The sequence below is a fragment of the Musa acuminata genome, chromosome BXJ1-10, assembly GCF_036884655.1.
Source record: "Musa acuminata AAA Group cultivar baxijiao chromosome BXJ1-10, Cavendish_Baxijiao_AAA, whole genome shotgun sequence".
Taxonomy (NCBI): Eukaryota; Viridiplantae; Streptophyta; class Magnoliopsida; order Zingiberales; family Musaceae; genus Musa; species Musa acuminata.
In genome coordinates, this window is record NC_088336.1 from 17701930 (window position 1) to 17718388 (window position 16459).

General features: G+C 39.9%; 1 protein-coding gene across 1 annotated transcript; it reads right to left on the reverse strand.

Annotated features, from left to right (window-relative positions):
* Positions 1 to 8702: 8702 nt before the first annotated feature.
* LOC135594910 (polygalacturonase-like) lies at positions 8703 to 10506 on the reverse strand. Its single transcript, XM_065085416.1, has 4 exons — positions 9955 to 10506; positions 9585 to 9874; positions 9283 to 9511; positions 8703 to 9145 (listed from the first exon to the last, which is right to left on the reverse strand). Exons 1-4 carry the CDS (start codon positions 10381 to 10383, stop codon positions 8927 to 8929), a joined length of 1167 nt encoding a protein of 388 aa, XP_064941488.1. The 5' UTR covers positions 10384 to 10506; the 3' UTR covers positions 8703 to 8926.
* Between the last annotated feature and the right edge of the window lie 5953 nt (positions 10507 to 16459).

Consider the following 16459-nt stretch of genomic DNA (forward strand, 5'->3'; position numbering starts at 1 on the left):
TGTAACCAAAATGATCATATGAGTAGCCAAGAAAAATACATTCTTTAGTCTTACCATCCAGCTTGGACCTCTCATTATCTGGAATATGTGCAAATGCGCGACAACCAAACACTCTTAAATGCTTGTAGGAAACATCTTTCTCTGACCATACATGCTCTGCAATATCACCATCTTGGGCTGTACATAGTGATAAGTTGATCACATCAACTGTAGTCTTCAAAGCCTCATCCCAAAACCTTTTGGGTAGCTTGGCCTGTGAAAGCATACATCTAATCTTTTCCATGATGGTGCGGTTCATCCTCTCTGCAATTGCATTATGCTGAGGTGTACCAGGAACTGTCATCTCATGTTGGATCCCATGTGACCTGCAATAGTCATTAAACAATCCTGTATACTCACCACCATTATCTGATCTTATGCATTTCAATTTCCTTTCTGCCTCCCTTTCAACCCTGGCATAAAACTCTTTGAAGACATTAATCACATGATCTTTAGTCTTCAAAGCATATGCCCAAACTTTTCTGGAAAAATCATCTATAAAAGTGACAAAATAAAGTGCACCACTTATACCAAGAACATCAACAGATTCACTAGGAGTTTTTGTCCTCAAAGGACCACATACATCTGTATAAACACGGTCGAAGACATGCAATTTTCTAGATAAAGCAGTACTAGCAAATGAAACTCTATGTTGTTTACCAGCCAAACAATCAATACAAGGGTTCAGATGTATACCTCTGAGGTCTGGTAATACCTCTCTCTTGGAAAGAGCTTGCAGCCCCTTCTCGCTCATGTGTCTCAATCGCCTATGCCACAACTCCATACTGAAGTCTTTCTCTGTAGCATTTAACTACTCATCATAAGCTTTAGCCTGCAACTTGTACAAAGTATGACATTTCTTTCCGCTAGCTATAACAAGAGAACCTTTACTGAGCTTCCATTGCCCTTTGTGAAATCTGCTTTCACAGTCTTCATCATCTAGTCTTCCAACTGAAATAAAATTCAGCCTCAAGTCAATCACATTCCTCACATCCTTAAGCACCAACTTGCAGTCAAGGTTGGTTTTTAAATGGATATCACCCATGCCTATGATGTCTGTTGTGCAATAGTTGCCCATCTTGACAACACCGAAATTTTCAGACCTGTATGTAGCAAAAACTCCCTCCGTGGTGTAGCATGATAAGAAGCACCTGTGTCAATCACCCACTCAAGATCCTGACACACACAAGAAAAAATATCATCAGGAGGAGACAAAATCAAATAATCACCACCCTGCATTATAGCTATAATATTATCTTTAGACTCTATAGACTCCACTTCTTTTCTCTTTTTCTTGCTCTTCTTAGGTTGTTTACATTGGTTCTTGTAATGTCCTTTCTCACCACAATTATAGCAAACAATATCTTTTCTTGATCTTGACTTGCTTCTACCCATGCGTGAACTACTTCTAGACTTTGACCTTCTTATGTTCTCTGAGATAAGTGTCTGTGAATCATTCTGAGATGTTGCCGAACTCTTTCTTCTCAACTCCTCATTCAACAAACTGCTTGTTACTTGACTTATAGTGACAACACCATCTGGCGCAGAATTACTGAGGGAAACCACCAGTGTCTCTCAACTTTCTGGTAATGAACTGAGAAGTAACAATGCCTGCAATCATGATACATGTGTGCTATCAAAAAGTCTCTCGCCTACAAGATATTCAATTAGTAGACTTTCTCAACAAAGTCTCTCGCCCATAAGATATTCAATTTCATTGGTCCAATATTAACATTCTTCATAGAAGCTCAATCTTACGAGAGCATGATAGAAGATCATGATAAAGGCACACATTGAATAGCATTCATGCTTCCTTATATCCTCGATCAATCTATAATTAAGGATCAATCGTATATTTGGATAACTGATGTGTGATTTGGGTGATTAATCGAGGGAAATCTCTCTATCAAAACTTGTATAAATACTTATTACCTCAATGAATAAAATTCATCTCTTTGACAATCTATTCTTCGATTCTATATTAAACACATATATAACATAGAGGGATGCTTGGCATTTTTCTGAAGCTATTCTCTGTCTAATAAACCCAATTATTTTTCGATCTAACCTCTTCCACTCATCATCTGTCATGGTTGTGGGTTTTGCACTATCCCCCTGCAAAGGTCAATACAAATCTTTGCAATACAAGAGATCTTCCATTCTTGGTTTCTATATCATCCAATTGTTTCCATTCAAACTAATCATGCGAGAAACATTACTGGCCTCCATGTTCAAATACAAAAATTAAATCACCAAAACCCCTTGCTCTGATACCAATTGATGGGGATATAAACAGGAATAACCTTTATATATGAACAAATACTAGAAGACCATAATACGCAGCGGAATTAAATGGAAACAGAATACCAAGATATGCGTGAAAAACCTCTCCAATGTGAAGGGTAAAAACCATGGGGCAAACTAGAGATAATCCACTATGAAAATAATGAATATACAAATCTCAATCTCTTGCCCTAAACCCTAGCAACAATCTCAAGAGAATAATTGGGATACAAGGATCACGTCACTGCCCACAATATCTAAAACCTCCCCAAGTAATCACAGCAAGAGTCTACTGTAGATTTGATCTAACCTGAGACAGAACACTGTTAGATGATTGTGAACAGCCTCTCTGCGTTGTCCTTGTCTTCTTCCCTTTCTTTCTCTTCCTTTTCTTCCTTGTTTTCCTGCTTTTCTTTGGAATCCTATGGTTGTTCTTTTCTCCCACGTTGCTGCCCTATTTATGTCTTTTTCTGCCTCCAAAATGTAGCCTCCACACTCCCCCTAATGTTAATTAGGGTTAGGTTAAGAGGGAGTGAGCTGTGGGCTGCCCAAGCCCACTATGGGCTGAATTTGTGGGCTACCAGCCTAACAACCTCCCCCTTCAACCCATAATGGAGGCTGTCCCATGACTCCTCAATGTGACGTCATGCTGACCAGTTGTCGGCATATCTCCTATCTTTCTTTTGGTAAAGTTTTTGTCGACATGTCTGCTCCGTTGTCATCTGTGTGAATTTTCTGAAGCTGCTACTGCTTCTCTTCAAATACATTTCGAATCCAGTAGTATCTGACATCTATATGCTTTGACTTTGAATGAAACATTGGGTTCTTACACAAATGGATGACACTCTAGCTGTCACAATGCACCACATAATTTTCCTGTTTCAGCCCCAATTCTTGTAAGAATTCTTTCATCCATAACATTTCTTTGCATACCTCTATAGCAGCAATATATTCTGCTTCTGTGGTAGAGAGAGCAATACACCTTTGCAACCTGGATTGCCATGACACAGCTCCCCCTACAAAAGTAAGTACATAACCTGAAGTAGACTTTCTCGTATCTATATCTCTTGCTATATCTGCATCTGTGTAACCTGTCAACACATTTGGTCCATCTCCAAATCTTAAACAAACCTTAGAGATCCCTTTGAGATATCTAAAAATCCACTTCACTGTTGCTCAATGCTCTTTGCCTGGATTTGCAAGAAATCTGCTAGTAACACCCACCGCATATGCGATGTCTGGCCTCGTACATACCATTGGATACATTAAACTTCCAACTGCTGAAGCATAAGGAACCTTTGCATTTTCTCCTTCTCCTCATCACTCGATGGACTCTATTCAGAGCATAACTTGAAGTGACCTACAAGAGGAGAACCAACTGATTTTGCATTGCTCATGCTGAATCTTTCCAATATTTTCTCGATGTATTTCTCCTGTGACAACCAAATCTTCTTATTTTTCCTGTTACGAGAAATCTGCATACCTAGTATTTGCTTTGCTGGCCCCATGTCCTTAATTGTAAAAGACTCACTCAGTTCCTTCCTCAACCTGTCAATTTTAGACATATATTTCCCAAGAATAAGCATATCATCAACATAAAGTAAGAGAATAATAAAATCCTCACCAAACTATTTGATGTATACACAATGATCTAAAGCCATTCTTTTATATCCATTTTCTATCATAAATGAATCAAACTTTCTGTACCACTGTCTTGGAGCTTGCTTTAGCCCATATAAGCTCTTCTTCAACTTGCAGACAAAATTATCTTTACCTTTGACTTTGAAGCCTTCTGGTTGCTCCATATAAATTTACTCCTCCAAATCACCATGAAGGAAAGCTGTCTTCACATCTAACTGCTCAACCTCCAAGTCCTGTTTAGCAGCAATACCAAGAGCAATACGAATAGAAGACATTTTAACAACAGGAGAGAAAATCTCTTCAAAGCCAATACCTTTCTTTTGACCGAAGCCTTTCACAATCAATCAAGCTTTGAACTTCAGTTGAGAACAATATTCTTGAGTCTTCAACCTAAAAACCCACTTGTTTTTTAAGGCCTTCATTCCATTTGGTAGCAGCACCAAATCATAAGTGTGGTTCTTCTGAAGAGCATTCATCTCTTCCTGCATAGCAAATAACCACTTCTCTTTCTTCTCACTTTCAACTGCTTCCTGGTAACTCTCTGGTTCACCTGCATCAGTAAGCATCACATACTCATCTGTAGAGTATCTTCTGGAATGTTGACGTTGTCTAGAAGATCTTCTCAACTGAGGTTCTATTAGAACTTGCTCTCCTACTTCTTCTTGCTCAACATATCCTGTAGGTAGATTAATATCAGGCTCTACACTATCTTCCTGCACATCTCCCCCATCACCGTGATATACTGGAGGAATAACTAGGTCACAATCTGCTAATCCTTTGCAGAAGTCTTGGCCGGTGTATTCTTCTTCAAATCTTCAAAGGTTTGATCCTCAAAGAAGACTACATCTCTGCTTCTGAACACCTTCTGCTTTTCTGGATCTCAAAGCCTATAACCAAAATGATCATATGAGTAGCCAAGAAAAATACATTCTTTAGTCTTACCATCTAGCTTGGACCTCTCATTGTCTGGAATATGTGCAAATGCGCGACAACCAAACACTCTTAAATGCTTGCAAGAAACATCTTTCCCTGACCATACATACTCTGCAATATCACCATCTAGGGCTGTACATGGTGATAAGTTGATCACATCAACTGTATTCCTCAAAGCCTCATCCCAAAACCTTTTGGGTAGCTTGGCCTGTGAAAGCATACATCTGATCTTTTCCATGATGGTGCGGTTCATTCTCTCTGCAATTGCATTATGCTGAGGTGTACTAGGAACTGTCATCTCATGTTGGATCCCATGTGACCTGCAATAGTTATTAAACAATCCTGTATACTCACCACCATTATCTGATCTTATGCATTTCAATTTTCTTTCTGTCTCCCTTTCAACCCTGGCATAAAACTCTTTGAAGACATTAATCACATGATCTTTAGTCTTCAAAGCATAGGCCCAAACTTTTCTGGAAAAATCATCTATAAAAGTGACAAAATAAAGTGCACCACTTATACCAAGAACATCAACAGATCCACTATAAGTTTTTGTCCTCAAAGGACCACATACATCTGTATAAACACGGGTAAGGCATGCATTTTTCTAGATAAAGCAGCACTACCAAATGAAACTCTATGTTGTTTACCAGCCAAACAATCAATACAAGGGTTCAGATGTATACCTCTGAGGTTTGGTAATACCTCTATCTTGGAAAGAGCTTGCAGCCTCTTCTCGCTCATGTGTCTCAATCGCCTATGCCACAACTCCATACTGAAGTCTTTCTCTGTAGCATTTAACTGCTCACCATAAGCTTTAGTCTGTAACCTGTACAAAGTATGACATTTTTTTCCACTAGCTATAACAAGAGAACCCTTACTGAGCTTCCATTGCCCTTTGTGAAATCTGCTTTCATAGTCTTCATCATCTAGTCTTCCAACTGAAATAAAATTCAGCCTCAAGTTAATCACATGCCTCACATCCTTAAGCACCAACTTACAGTCAAGGTTGGTCTTTAAATGGATATCACCCATGCCTATGATATCTGTTGTGTCATAGTTGCCCATCTTGACAAAACCGAAATTTCCAGGCCTGTATGTAGCAAAAAACTCCCTCCGTGGTGTAGCATGATAAGAAGCACATGTGTCGATCACCCACTCAAGATCCTGACACACACAAGAAAAAATATCATCAGAAGGAGACAAAATCAAATAATCACCACCCTGCATTATAGCTATGATATTATCTTTAGACTCTATAGACTCCACTTCTTTTCTCTTTTTCTTGCTCTTCTTAGGTTGTTTACATTGATTCTTGTAATGTTCTTTCTCACCACAATTATAGCAAACAATATCTTTTCTTGATCTTGACTTGCTTCTACCCATGCGTGAACTACTTCTAGACTTTGACCTTCCTCTGTTCTCTGAGATAAGTGCCTGTGAATCATTCTGAGATATTGCTGAACTCTTTCTTCTCAACTCCTCATTCAACAAACTGCTTGTTACATGACTCATAGTGACAATACCATCTGGCGCAGAATTACTGAGGGAAACCACCAGTGTCTCCCAACTTTCTGGTAATGAACTGAGAAGTAACAATGCCTGCAACTCATCATCAAGAGATATTTTCATAGAGGATAACTGGTTATTAATACTCTGCATTTCATTCAAATGCTCAGCAATAGAAGCGCCCTCTTTATATTTTAGGTTCACAAGTTTTCAGATCAAAAAAGCTTTTTTACCAGCTGTTTTTCTTTCATAGAGACTTTCCAACTTTTTCCAAAGAGAATATGTAGAAATTTCAATAGAAACATAGTGAGGAAAGACACTATCATCAAGCCACTATCTAATAAACCCAATTGTTTTTCGATCTAACCGCTTCCACTCATTATCTGTCATAGTTGTAGGTTTTGCACTACCCCCCTGCAAAGGTCAATACAAATCTTTGCAATACAAGAGATCTTTCATTCTTGGTTTTCATATCATCCAATTGTTTCTATTCAAACTAATCATGCGAGAAACATTACTGGCCTCCATGTTCAAATACAAAAATTAAATCACCAAAACCCCCTACTCTTATACCAATTGATGGGGATATAAATAGGAATAACCTTTGTATATGAACAAATACTAGAAGACTATAATACGCAGCGGAATTAAATGAAAGCGAACAATTCCAGTTAACTTCTAAGCTTCTTTTCTGCATATTTTGACATATTTTCATGCCTTAAATAGTGAGTCACTGAAACAAGTGATCTTTTCTACATATTTTGACATATTTTCATTCCTTAAATAGTGAGTCACTGAAACAAGTGATGCACTTAGCACATGTAGTTTTTGTGTATGCCCCACAATCCAACTAAGGAGCTTATATGATTTTGGAAATCATTGTTCTTCTCAATATTAAAGAGAGGTGATGTAGTCCGTGCATATGCATCTGGTTATCAACCAAATGATAACTAAGTCTAGTATTTCTTAGTCTCTTCAGGATTTTAAACACCGAAACTATTAGATGTGGTAAAGTTGCTTTACACATTTGAGTTCTAGTAATTCTGAACAAATAGCGCTTGTTAATGCTTTTGTTTTTTTATTGTAAGCAGTTACACAATTTGTTTTTATTTTCAATTGTCTGTAGTAGACCTTTAATTGTTTCCATTTTAGATTTTTTTGCTTCATATGTAGTAGTAGACGAGGATGAGTGCTAGGCATGTTCTAACAATTATTTCAAGTCAAAAAATGTGTTCCACATGCAATGAGACTGTGTCTGGACATGTGATAGGCGTTATAAATATTGGTTTAAAGGGATACTTTTGAAATCCATGTATTAGCTCGATTAATGCATGCAGCCGTCTCCTTTTACATCAACTTCTGACATGTACGTCTTCAACTCTGTTTAAGAGTTTTTTTTTTGTTAAATAACAAGTGATAACTTACGATTTGTGATTATACTCGAAACAACTTTTTGATTTGAAAAATAACTGCTAAAGTACTAGCACTGCTGAAACATTAAAAAAACAAGATAGATGTGTACCTTGCGAAACTTTGTATATCATTTGTATTTTCTTGTTCAAATTGCTGTAATTCTCGGTTGAAAACCTCTGTCTTGAATATGGTTTTAAAGTTTTAACCTCGGTTTTGAACAAAATCCTCGCTGATAAATTAAATTAAGGGAACCGATAAAAGTTGAAAAGCTTGATGAATTAGTATTTATCTGTCGTGCCCATCTTCTCGCATTAGTTTCGTTTCGTGACACAAGTGATGAAAAGAATAGAAGATAAGAACAATTACTAAAGAAGCTTTATTGAAGAAATGAAAAATGCTTCAATACATTAACATTTTCCGTCTCCTATTTATACAGATTAGAATACAAAAAGTAATGAGGTTGATTCATTTTTTGTCCACAAATAGGTGAGAGTACATCCATCAACTATTTATATCTATTTTGTTAGTATAAATGGTGGCCCAAAATCTTCTTTTTCCTTTTGAAGCCTCAGCGTTGTAAATGTTTAGACGACCAACGCATCGACGGATGCATTTTCATGGTCTATGTTTACAATAGTCTGATGTTTACTCCGAACATTGCCTCAACACGTTTTCCTTTTGAAGTCTTACGACATGCATTTTCTTAGAATTTACATGTTAATGTCTTGCTAATTGGTGAGGTCTTACGATGATTTGGCAAGCTCATATTGGTTTAATGCAAACTGTTTAACCTTAATTTCAGATTTCTTGTACTGTGGATCCAGGAGTATGCTTCAGAAACAATTAGATGCCGAATCCGAGCTTAATGTACCCTCCTTTTTTTTTTGCTTTTTTTGCTTTTATAGGAGAATATTTTCTGTGCTGCTTAATCTGAAGCCTTCCTTTAACATCAGATATTGTAATTTTGGTGAACAAGTGAGCATATATATTGATGTATGCATTAAATTATGTCATCCAAGTAGCCATCTGTGTCTGAGTCGTCTACATGTAGTGCTACAACTGTTATGTATGAGCTGCGTGGTAATGCTGCAACCGGAGTTCGCCATCATAGACAACTTGGCGGCACGACGAAGCCGGAGGCGGTGCCATCGGCGTGCTTACAGGATGATTCCGCCGCCGTGTTCCCGTAGGTGAGCTTGATGTCCTGTAACCCGATTCCGGTGCAGGGGTTGCTGGCGCTGCAGTCGAAGTTGACCGCCACTTCCGATGCAGACGATCCATGAATGTCATTGTACGTCACGCCACTGATCCTGACGCCGGAACTCTGTGGGGAAAGACGGTTAGCTTAACACGACTCATGTCGTCGTTGTTCCTCTCTTATTTCCTTTTTTCTTCAACTGATGAAACATATGCAGAGGTATGTGATGGCGATGGCGATGGCGATAGCGATGGTCAACTCACCTGGTCGGGGCATCCTCTGTCGCCGGGGCAGTAGTTCTGGTCGATGATGATGGGGTTTTGGACGTTCTGCATCACGGCGTGCTCGAACACCACCCCCTTCACGAACCCCTGGCTCGGCCTCCCCCATGTCTTTATCCGCAGCCCATTCTCCGTCCCCGTGAACACCGCCGTGTTCACCGTCACGTTCTCCACCCCCTCCTCGTCGTACTCCTTCCCCAGGCTCCCGATGCTGTGGCCACCGCATCAGGTCAGCTTCGTCTCAGCTAATGGTACACTGGTTTCTGCTTGCAGTGCTTATTTACCTTATGCCGTGGCCTGGGCCGCACGCCACCTGTTCGATCCACAGGTTAGTGGTGCCGGGCCCGACGGAGATGCAGTCGTCGCCGGTCTTGATGCTGGCCCCGGTAATCGTCACGTGGCTCGACCCTTGGACGTGGATGCCGTCGGTGTTGGGGCTGTTCCCCGGTGCCGTGATCTTGACGTTCTGCACTGTCACGCCATCGCAGCCGTCGATCACGATGTAGTATAGCTCGCTGTCCGTCGATGTCAGCCCGCTGATCGTGATGTCCTTCGAGTTCCTGAACGTTAGCGACTGCATAGGCAGAAGACGATCGATTCATCTTTATCATTTATCATTCGAAGTAGATTGCGAGTGTAACATGATTAGCTCACCGAGGCTCCGGCGGCGCAGCTACGTCCGGCGGCCTTGCAGGCCCAGAGGGAGGATCCGCGGCCGTCGACGGTCCCGCCGTACACCGACACGCCCTCGACGTGGTGGAACACGAGCCAGTCGCCAGCCCCGCCGAGATAGGACGGCGAGACGAGCGTCCCGTCGATCTGGACGGTGATCTTGCTGCTGCTGCATGGGCCAGCGAAGGTGGCTTGGCCGACCAAGAAGTCCCCGGCCGGCACGTACATGGTGGCCGACCCCGCCGAGCCGCAGGCCGCTTCCCATGCAGCGAGCAGCGACTTGGTCGAGTCGGTCCGGCCATCTGACTTGGCGCCGTAATCGGCAATGTTGTATGCTGCTTCCCCATACGACACAAGGTCGTCGAAGACGACCACGAGGAGGAGAACGATGAAGCTCCTGAGCTGAGCCATGAAAGCACCGCAGCCTCTACTGAAACCAATACACTCGGTGGAGGTGTTGGAGAGCTTGATGAATGGACTGCTGATATTTATAGGGTTCGTGTGAAGGTGTTTGTGTTGGTGGCTGAAGGATGAAGGACGAAGCAAACACAGCCCGAGATTTACGAGGGCACACTCCCTCAGGTGCATGCATGTGAGAGAATGCTGTATTTTATTAGCATTTCTGCTTTTGGATTCTTGGGTTTGGCATTTTTAGAAGACAAGTAGGCACTAGAAAACGGGTTCTTCGATCCGTCAAAGGAGAAGAAATCCAAGAATACCATGTGCACTTGGTGTTGAAAGTCAACCGAGGTAGGAACACGGTGAGACCATTTCGGTTGCTGCAATCAAGATCTCGATGGCAACTGCTGCTGCCATTCTTGAACTCGGGTTTAGCTTGCAAGTCATCTGATTGGGTTCTGCATTCTTGTTGGAAGAGCTAATCGAGTTTGAGTGGCACGAACTGGTTGATAAGAAAGGCATCAAACCTCGTCATGCACTGTGACAAATTTAGATGAGTGGAGATGAAGGCGGCATTAATTTGAGATGTTAAAGTCAAAGAAGTAACATTTCCGTCAACCATAGGAAATATTGGCCTCTTAGTGTGGTTTTTTGTTCCTTGGTTAATCGGTATACCCCAAAGTCACAAGCCACCAAATGTTAAAGTCAAAGAAGTAACATTTCTCGTAAACCATATGAAATGTTCCTTTCTTGGCTTAATTGTCATTCACAATTTTGCATGATATCATCATTTACCATCTCATTCTTTTATAAATCATGATACATGTGTGCTATCAAAAAGTCTCTCGCCCACAAGATATTCAATTAGTAGACTTCCTCAACAAAGTCTCTCGCCCATAAGATATTCAATTTCATTGGTCCAATATTAACATCCTTCGTAGAAGCTCAATCTTACAAGAACATAATAGAAGATCATGATAAAGGCACACATTGAATAGCATTCATGCTTCCTTATATCCTCGATCAATCTATAATTAAGGATCAATCGTATATTTGAATAACTGATGTGTGATTTGGGTGATTAATCGAGGGAAATCTCTCTATCAAAACTTGTATAAATACTTATTACCTCAATGAATAAAATTCATCTCTTTCACGATCTATTCTTCAATTCTATATTAAACACATATATAACATAGAGGGATGCTTGGCATTTTTCTGAAGCTATTCTCTTGCTTAGAATTTTCTCAGATTTTTCTTGCTTTCTTTAGGTGGGATGCTTGCTTGAAGCTTTTTGTTGGTGGTGGGCTAAATATATCTGTCGATCAAGGGGTGATGATGGCTTTGATATATCATGGAGGAATTAGAACCAACCATATTTTCCTTAACCAATTAGCTTTGTTCATCAGGACCAGTAGTGCTCTTTTTCGCACATTGTAAGCTTCAAAACTCGCATCAATGCCCAAGCATAGAGCACCACTAGCACTTTGAAAGAGGCATCAGTTCAAGCTGTTGGGCTGGCAGCCCACAAATTCAACCCATAGTGGCCTTGGGCAGCTCACAGCTCACCCCCTCTTAACCTAACCCTAATTAACGTTAGGGGGGTGTGGTGCCTGCGTTTTGGAGGCATAAATAGGGTAGCAACGTGGGAGAAGGAAACAGCCACGGGATTCCAAAGAAAAGGAGGAAAACAAGACAGAAAAGGAAGAGAAAGAAAGGGAAGACGACAAGGACAACGCAGAGAGGCTGTTCTAAATCATCTAGCAGTGTTCTATCTCAGGTTAGATCAAATCTACAATAGACTCTTGCTGTGATTACTTGGGGAGGTTTTAGATATTGTGGGCAGTGACGTGATCTTTGTATCCCAGTTGTTCTCTTGAGATTATTGCTAGAGTTTAGGGCAAGAGATTGAGATTTGTATATTCATTATTCTTATAGTGGATTATCTCTAGTTTGCCCCGTGGTTTTTACCCTTCACATTGGAGGGGTTTTCCACGTATATCTTGGTGTTCTGTTTGATTGTGCTTACATTTAATTCCGCTGCGTATTATGGTCTTCTAGTATTTGTTCATATACAAAGGTTATTCTTGTTTATATCCCTATCAACTGGTATCAGAGCAAAAAGGGGTTTTGGTGATTTAATTTTTGTATTTGAACATTAGGCCAGTAATGTTTCTTGCATGATTAGTTTGAATGGAAATAATTGGATGATATGGAAACCAAGAATGGAAGATCTCTTGTACTGTAAAGATTTGTATGGACCTTTGTAGGGGGATAGTGCAAAACCCACAACTATGACAGATAATGAGTGGAAGAGGTTAGATCGAAAAACAATTAGATTTATTCGAAATGGCTTGATGATTGTGTCTTTCACCATGTTTCTACTGAAATTTCTGCATATTCTTTTTGGAAAAAGTTGGAAAGTCTCTATAAAAGAAAAACAGCTTGCAACAAAACTTTTTTGGTCAGAAAACTTGTGAACCTAAAATATAGAGAAGGTGCTTCTATTGTTGAACATTTGAATGAAATGCAAAATATTACTAATCAGTTATCCTCTATGAAAATGTCTCTTGATGATGAGTTGCGGGCATTGTTACTTCTCAGTTCATTACCAGAAAGTTGGGAGACACTGGTGGTTTCCCTCAGTAATTCTGCGCCAGATGGTATTGTCACTATGAGTCAAGTAACAAGCAGTTTGTTGAGAAGAAAGAGTTTGGCTACATCTCAGAATGATTCACAGGCACTTATATCATAGAACAGAGGAAGGTCAAAGTCTAGAAGCAGTTCACGCATGGATAGAAGCAAGTCAAGATTAAGAAAAGATATTTTTGCTATAATTGTGGTGAGAAAGGACATTACAAGAACCAATGTAAGGAACCTAAGAAGAGCAAGAAAAAGGGAAAAGAAGTGGAGTCTATAGATTCAAAAGATAATATCACAACTACAATGCAGGCTGGTGATTATTTGATTTTATCTCCTTCTGATGATATTTTTTCTTGTGTGTGTCAGGATCTTGAGTGGGTGATTGACACAGGTGCTTCTTATCATGCTACACTACGGAGAGAGTTTTTTGCTACATATAGGTCTGGAAACTTTGGTGTTGTCAAGAAGGGCAACTATGGTACAGCAGACATCATAGGCATGGGTGATATCCATTTAAAGACCAACCTTGGCTGCAAGTTGGTGCTTAAAGATGTGAGGCATGTGGTTGACTTGAGGCTGAATCTAATTTCAGTTGGAAGGATAGATGATGTAGACTATGATAGCAGATTTCACAAAGGGCAATGGAAGATCAGTAAGGGTTCTCTTGTTATAACTAATGGAAAGAAATGTCATACTTTGTACAGGTTGCAAGCTAAAGCTTATGGTGAGCAGTTAAATGCTACAGAAAAAGACTTCAGCATGGAGTTGTGGCATAGGCGACTGGGACACATGAGCGAGAAGGGGCTGCAAGCTCTTTCTAAGAGAGAGGTATTACCAGACTTCAGAAGTATACATCTGAAACCTTGTAATGATTGTTTAGCAGGTAAACAACATAGAGTTTCATTTGTTAGTGCTGCTTTGTCTAGAAAAATGCATGCCTTAGACTGTGTTTATACAGATGTATGTGGTCCTTTGAGAACAAAAACTCATAGTGGATCTGCTAATATTCTTGGTATAAGTGGTGCACTTTATTTTGTCACTTTTATAGATGATTTTTTCAGAAAAGTTTGGGCCTATGCTTTGAAGACTAAAGATCATGTGATTAATGTCTTCAAAGAGTTTTATACCAGGGTTCAAAGGGAGACATAAAGGAAATTGAAATGCATAAGATCAGATAATGGTAGTGAGTATACAGGATTGTTTAATGACTATTGCAGGTCACATGAGATCCAACATGAGATGACAGTTCCTGGTACACCTCAGCATAATGCAATTGCAGAGAGGATGAACCGCACCATCATAGAAAAGATCAGATGTATGCTTTCACAGGCCAAGCTACCCAAAAGGTTCTGGGATGAGGCTTTGAGGACTACAGTTGATGTGATCAACTTATCACCATGTACAGCCCTAGATGGTGATATTGCAGAGCATGTATGGTCAGGGAAAGATGTTTCCTACAAGCATTTAAGAGTGTTTGGTTATCGCGCATTTGCACATATTCCAGACAATGAGAGGTCCAAGCTGGATGGTAAGACTAAAGAATGTATTTTTCTTGGCTACTCACATGATCATTTTGGTTACAGGCTTTGGGATCCAGAAAAGCAGAAGGTGTTTAGAAGCAGAGATGTAGTCTTCTTTGAGGATCAAACCTTTGAAGATTTGAAGAAAAAGACACCGGCCAAGACTTTTGCAGAAGGATTAGCAGATTGTGACCCAGTTATTCCTCTAGTATATCACGATGATGGGGGAGATGTACAGGAAGATAGTGTAGAGCCTGATATTGATCTACCTACAGGACATGTTGAGCAAGAAGAAGTAGGAGAGCAAGTTCCAACAAAACCTCAGTTGAGAAGATCTTCTAGACAACGTTAACCTTCCAGAAGATACTCTACAGATGAGTATGTGATGCTTACTGATGCAGGTGAACCAAAGAGTTACCAGGAAGCAGTTGAAAGTGAGCAGAAAGAGAAATGGTTACTTGCTATGCAGGAAGAGATGGATGCTCTTCAAAAGAACCACACTTATGATTTGGTGCTGCTACCAAATGGAATGAAGGCCTTGAAGAACAAGTGGGTTTTTAGGTTGAAGACTCAAGAATATTGTTCTCAACCGAAGTACAAAGTTAGATTGATTGTGAAAGGCTTTGGTCAAAAGAAAGGTATTGACTTTGAAGAGATTTTCTCTCCTGTTGTTAAAATGTCTTCTATTCGTGTTGCTTTTGGTATTGCTGCTAGACAGGACTTGGAGGTTGAGCAGTTAGATGTGAAGACAACTTTCCTTCATGGTGATTTGGAGGAGGAAATTTATATGGAGCAACCAGAAGGCTTCAAAGTCAAAGGTAAAGATAATTTTGTCTGCAAGTTGAAGAAGAGTTTGTATGGGCTAAAGCAAGCTCCAAGACAGTGGTACAGAAAGTTTGATTTATTTATGATAGAAAATAGATACAAAAAATGGCTTTAGATTATTGTGTATACATCAAATGGTTTGGTGAGGATTTTATTATTCTCTTACTTTATGTTGATGATATGCTTATTCTTGGGAAATATATGTCTAAAATTGACAGGTTGAAGAAGAAACTGAGTGAGTCTTTTGCAATGAAAGACATGAGGCCAGCAAAGCAAATACTAGGTATGCATATTTCCCGTAATAGGAAAAATAAGAAGATTTGGTTGTCATAGGAGAAATATATCGAGAAGATATTGGAAAGATTCAGTATGAGCAATGCAAAACCAGTTGGTTCTCCTCTTACAGGTCACTTCAAGTTGTGCTCAGAATAGAGTCCATCGAGTGATGAGGAGAAGGATAAAATGCAAAAGGTTCCTTATGCTTCAGCAGTTGGAAGTTTAATGTATGCAATGGTATGTACGAGGCCAGACATCGCATATGCAGTGGGTGTTACTAGCAGATTTCTTGCAAATCCAAGCAAAGAGCACTGGGCAGTAGTGAAGTGGATTTTTAGATATCTCAAAGGGAGCTCTAAGGTTTGTTTAAGCTTTGGAGATGGACCACATGTGTTGACAGGTTACACAGATGCAGATATGGCAAGAGATATAGATACGAGAAAGTCTACTTCAGGTTATGTACTTACTTTTGTAGGGGGAGCTGTGTCATGGCAATCCAAGTTGCAAAGGTGTATTGCTCTCTCCACCATAGAAACAGAATATATTGCTGCTACAGATGTATACAAAGAAATGTTATGGATGAAAGAATTCTTACAAAATTTGGGGCTGAAACAGAAAAATTATGTGGTGCATTGTGACAACCAGAGTGCCATCCATTTGTGTAAGAACCCAATGTTTCATTCTAAGTCAAAGCATATAGATGTCAGATACCACTGGATTCGAAATGTATTTGAAGAGAAGCAGTTGCAGTTTCAAAAAATTCACACAGATGAAAACGGAGCAGACATGTTGACAAAAACTTTATCAAAAGAAAGACAGGAGAT

What these genes read in the sequence shown, in the direction of transcription:
- LOC135594910 (XM_065085416.1), bottom strand. Translation starts at nt 10,383, where the DNA reads ATGGCTCAGCTCAGGAGCTTCATCGTTCTCCTCCTCGTGGTCGTCTTC. An exon ending in GCTGCGCCGCCGGAGCCTCG is followed by an intron (nt 9,875 to 9,954) that starts GTGAGCTAATCA and finishes CTGCCTATGCAG; the next exon opens with TCGCTAACGTTCAGGAACTC. An exon ending in ACAGAGGATGCCCCGACCAG is followed by an intron (nt 9,146 to 9,282) that starts GTGAGTTGACCA and finishes CTTTCCCCACAG; the next exon opens with AGTTCCGGCGTCAGGATCAG.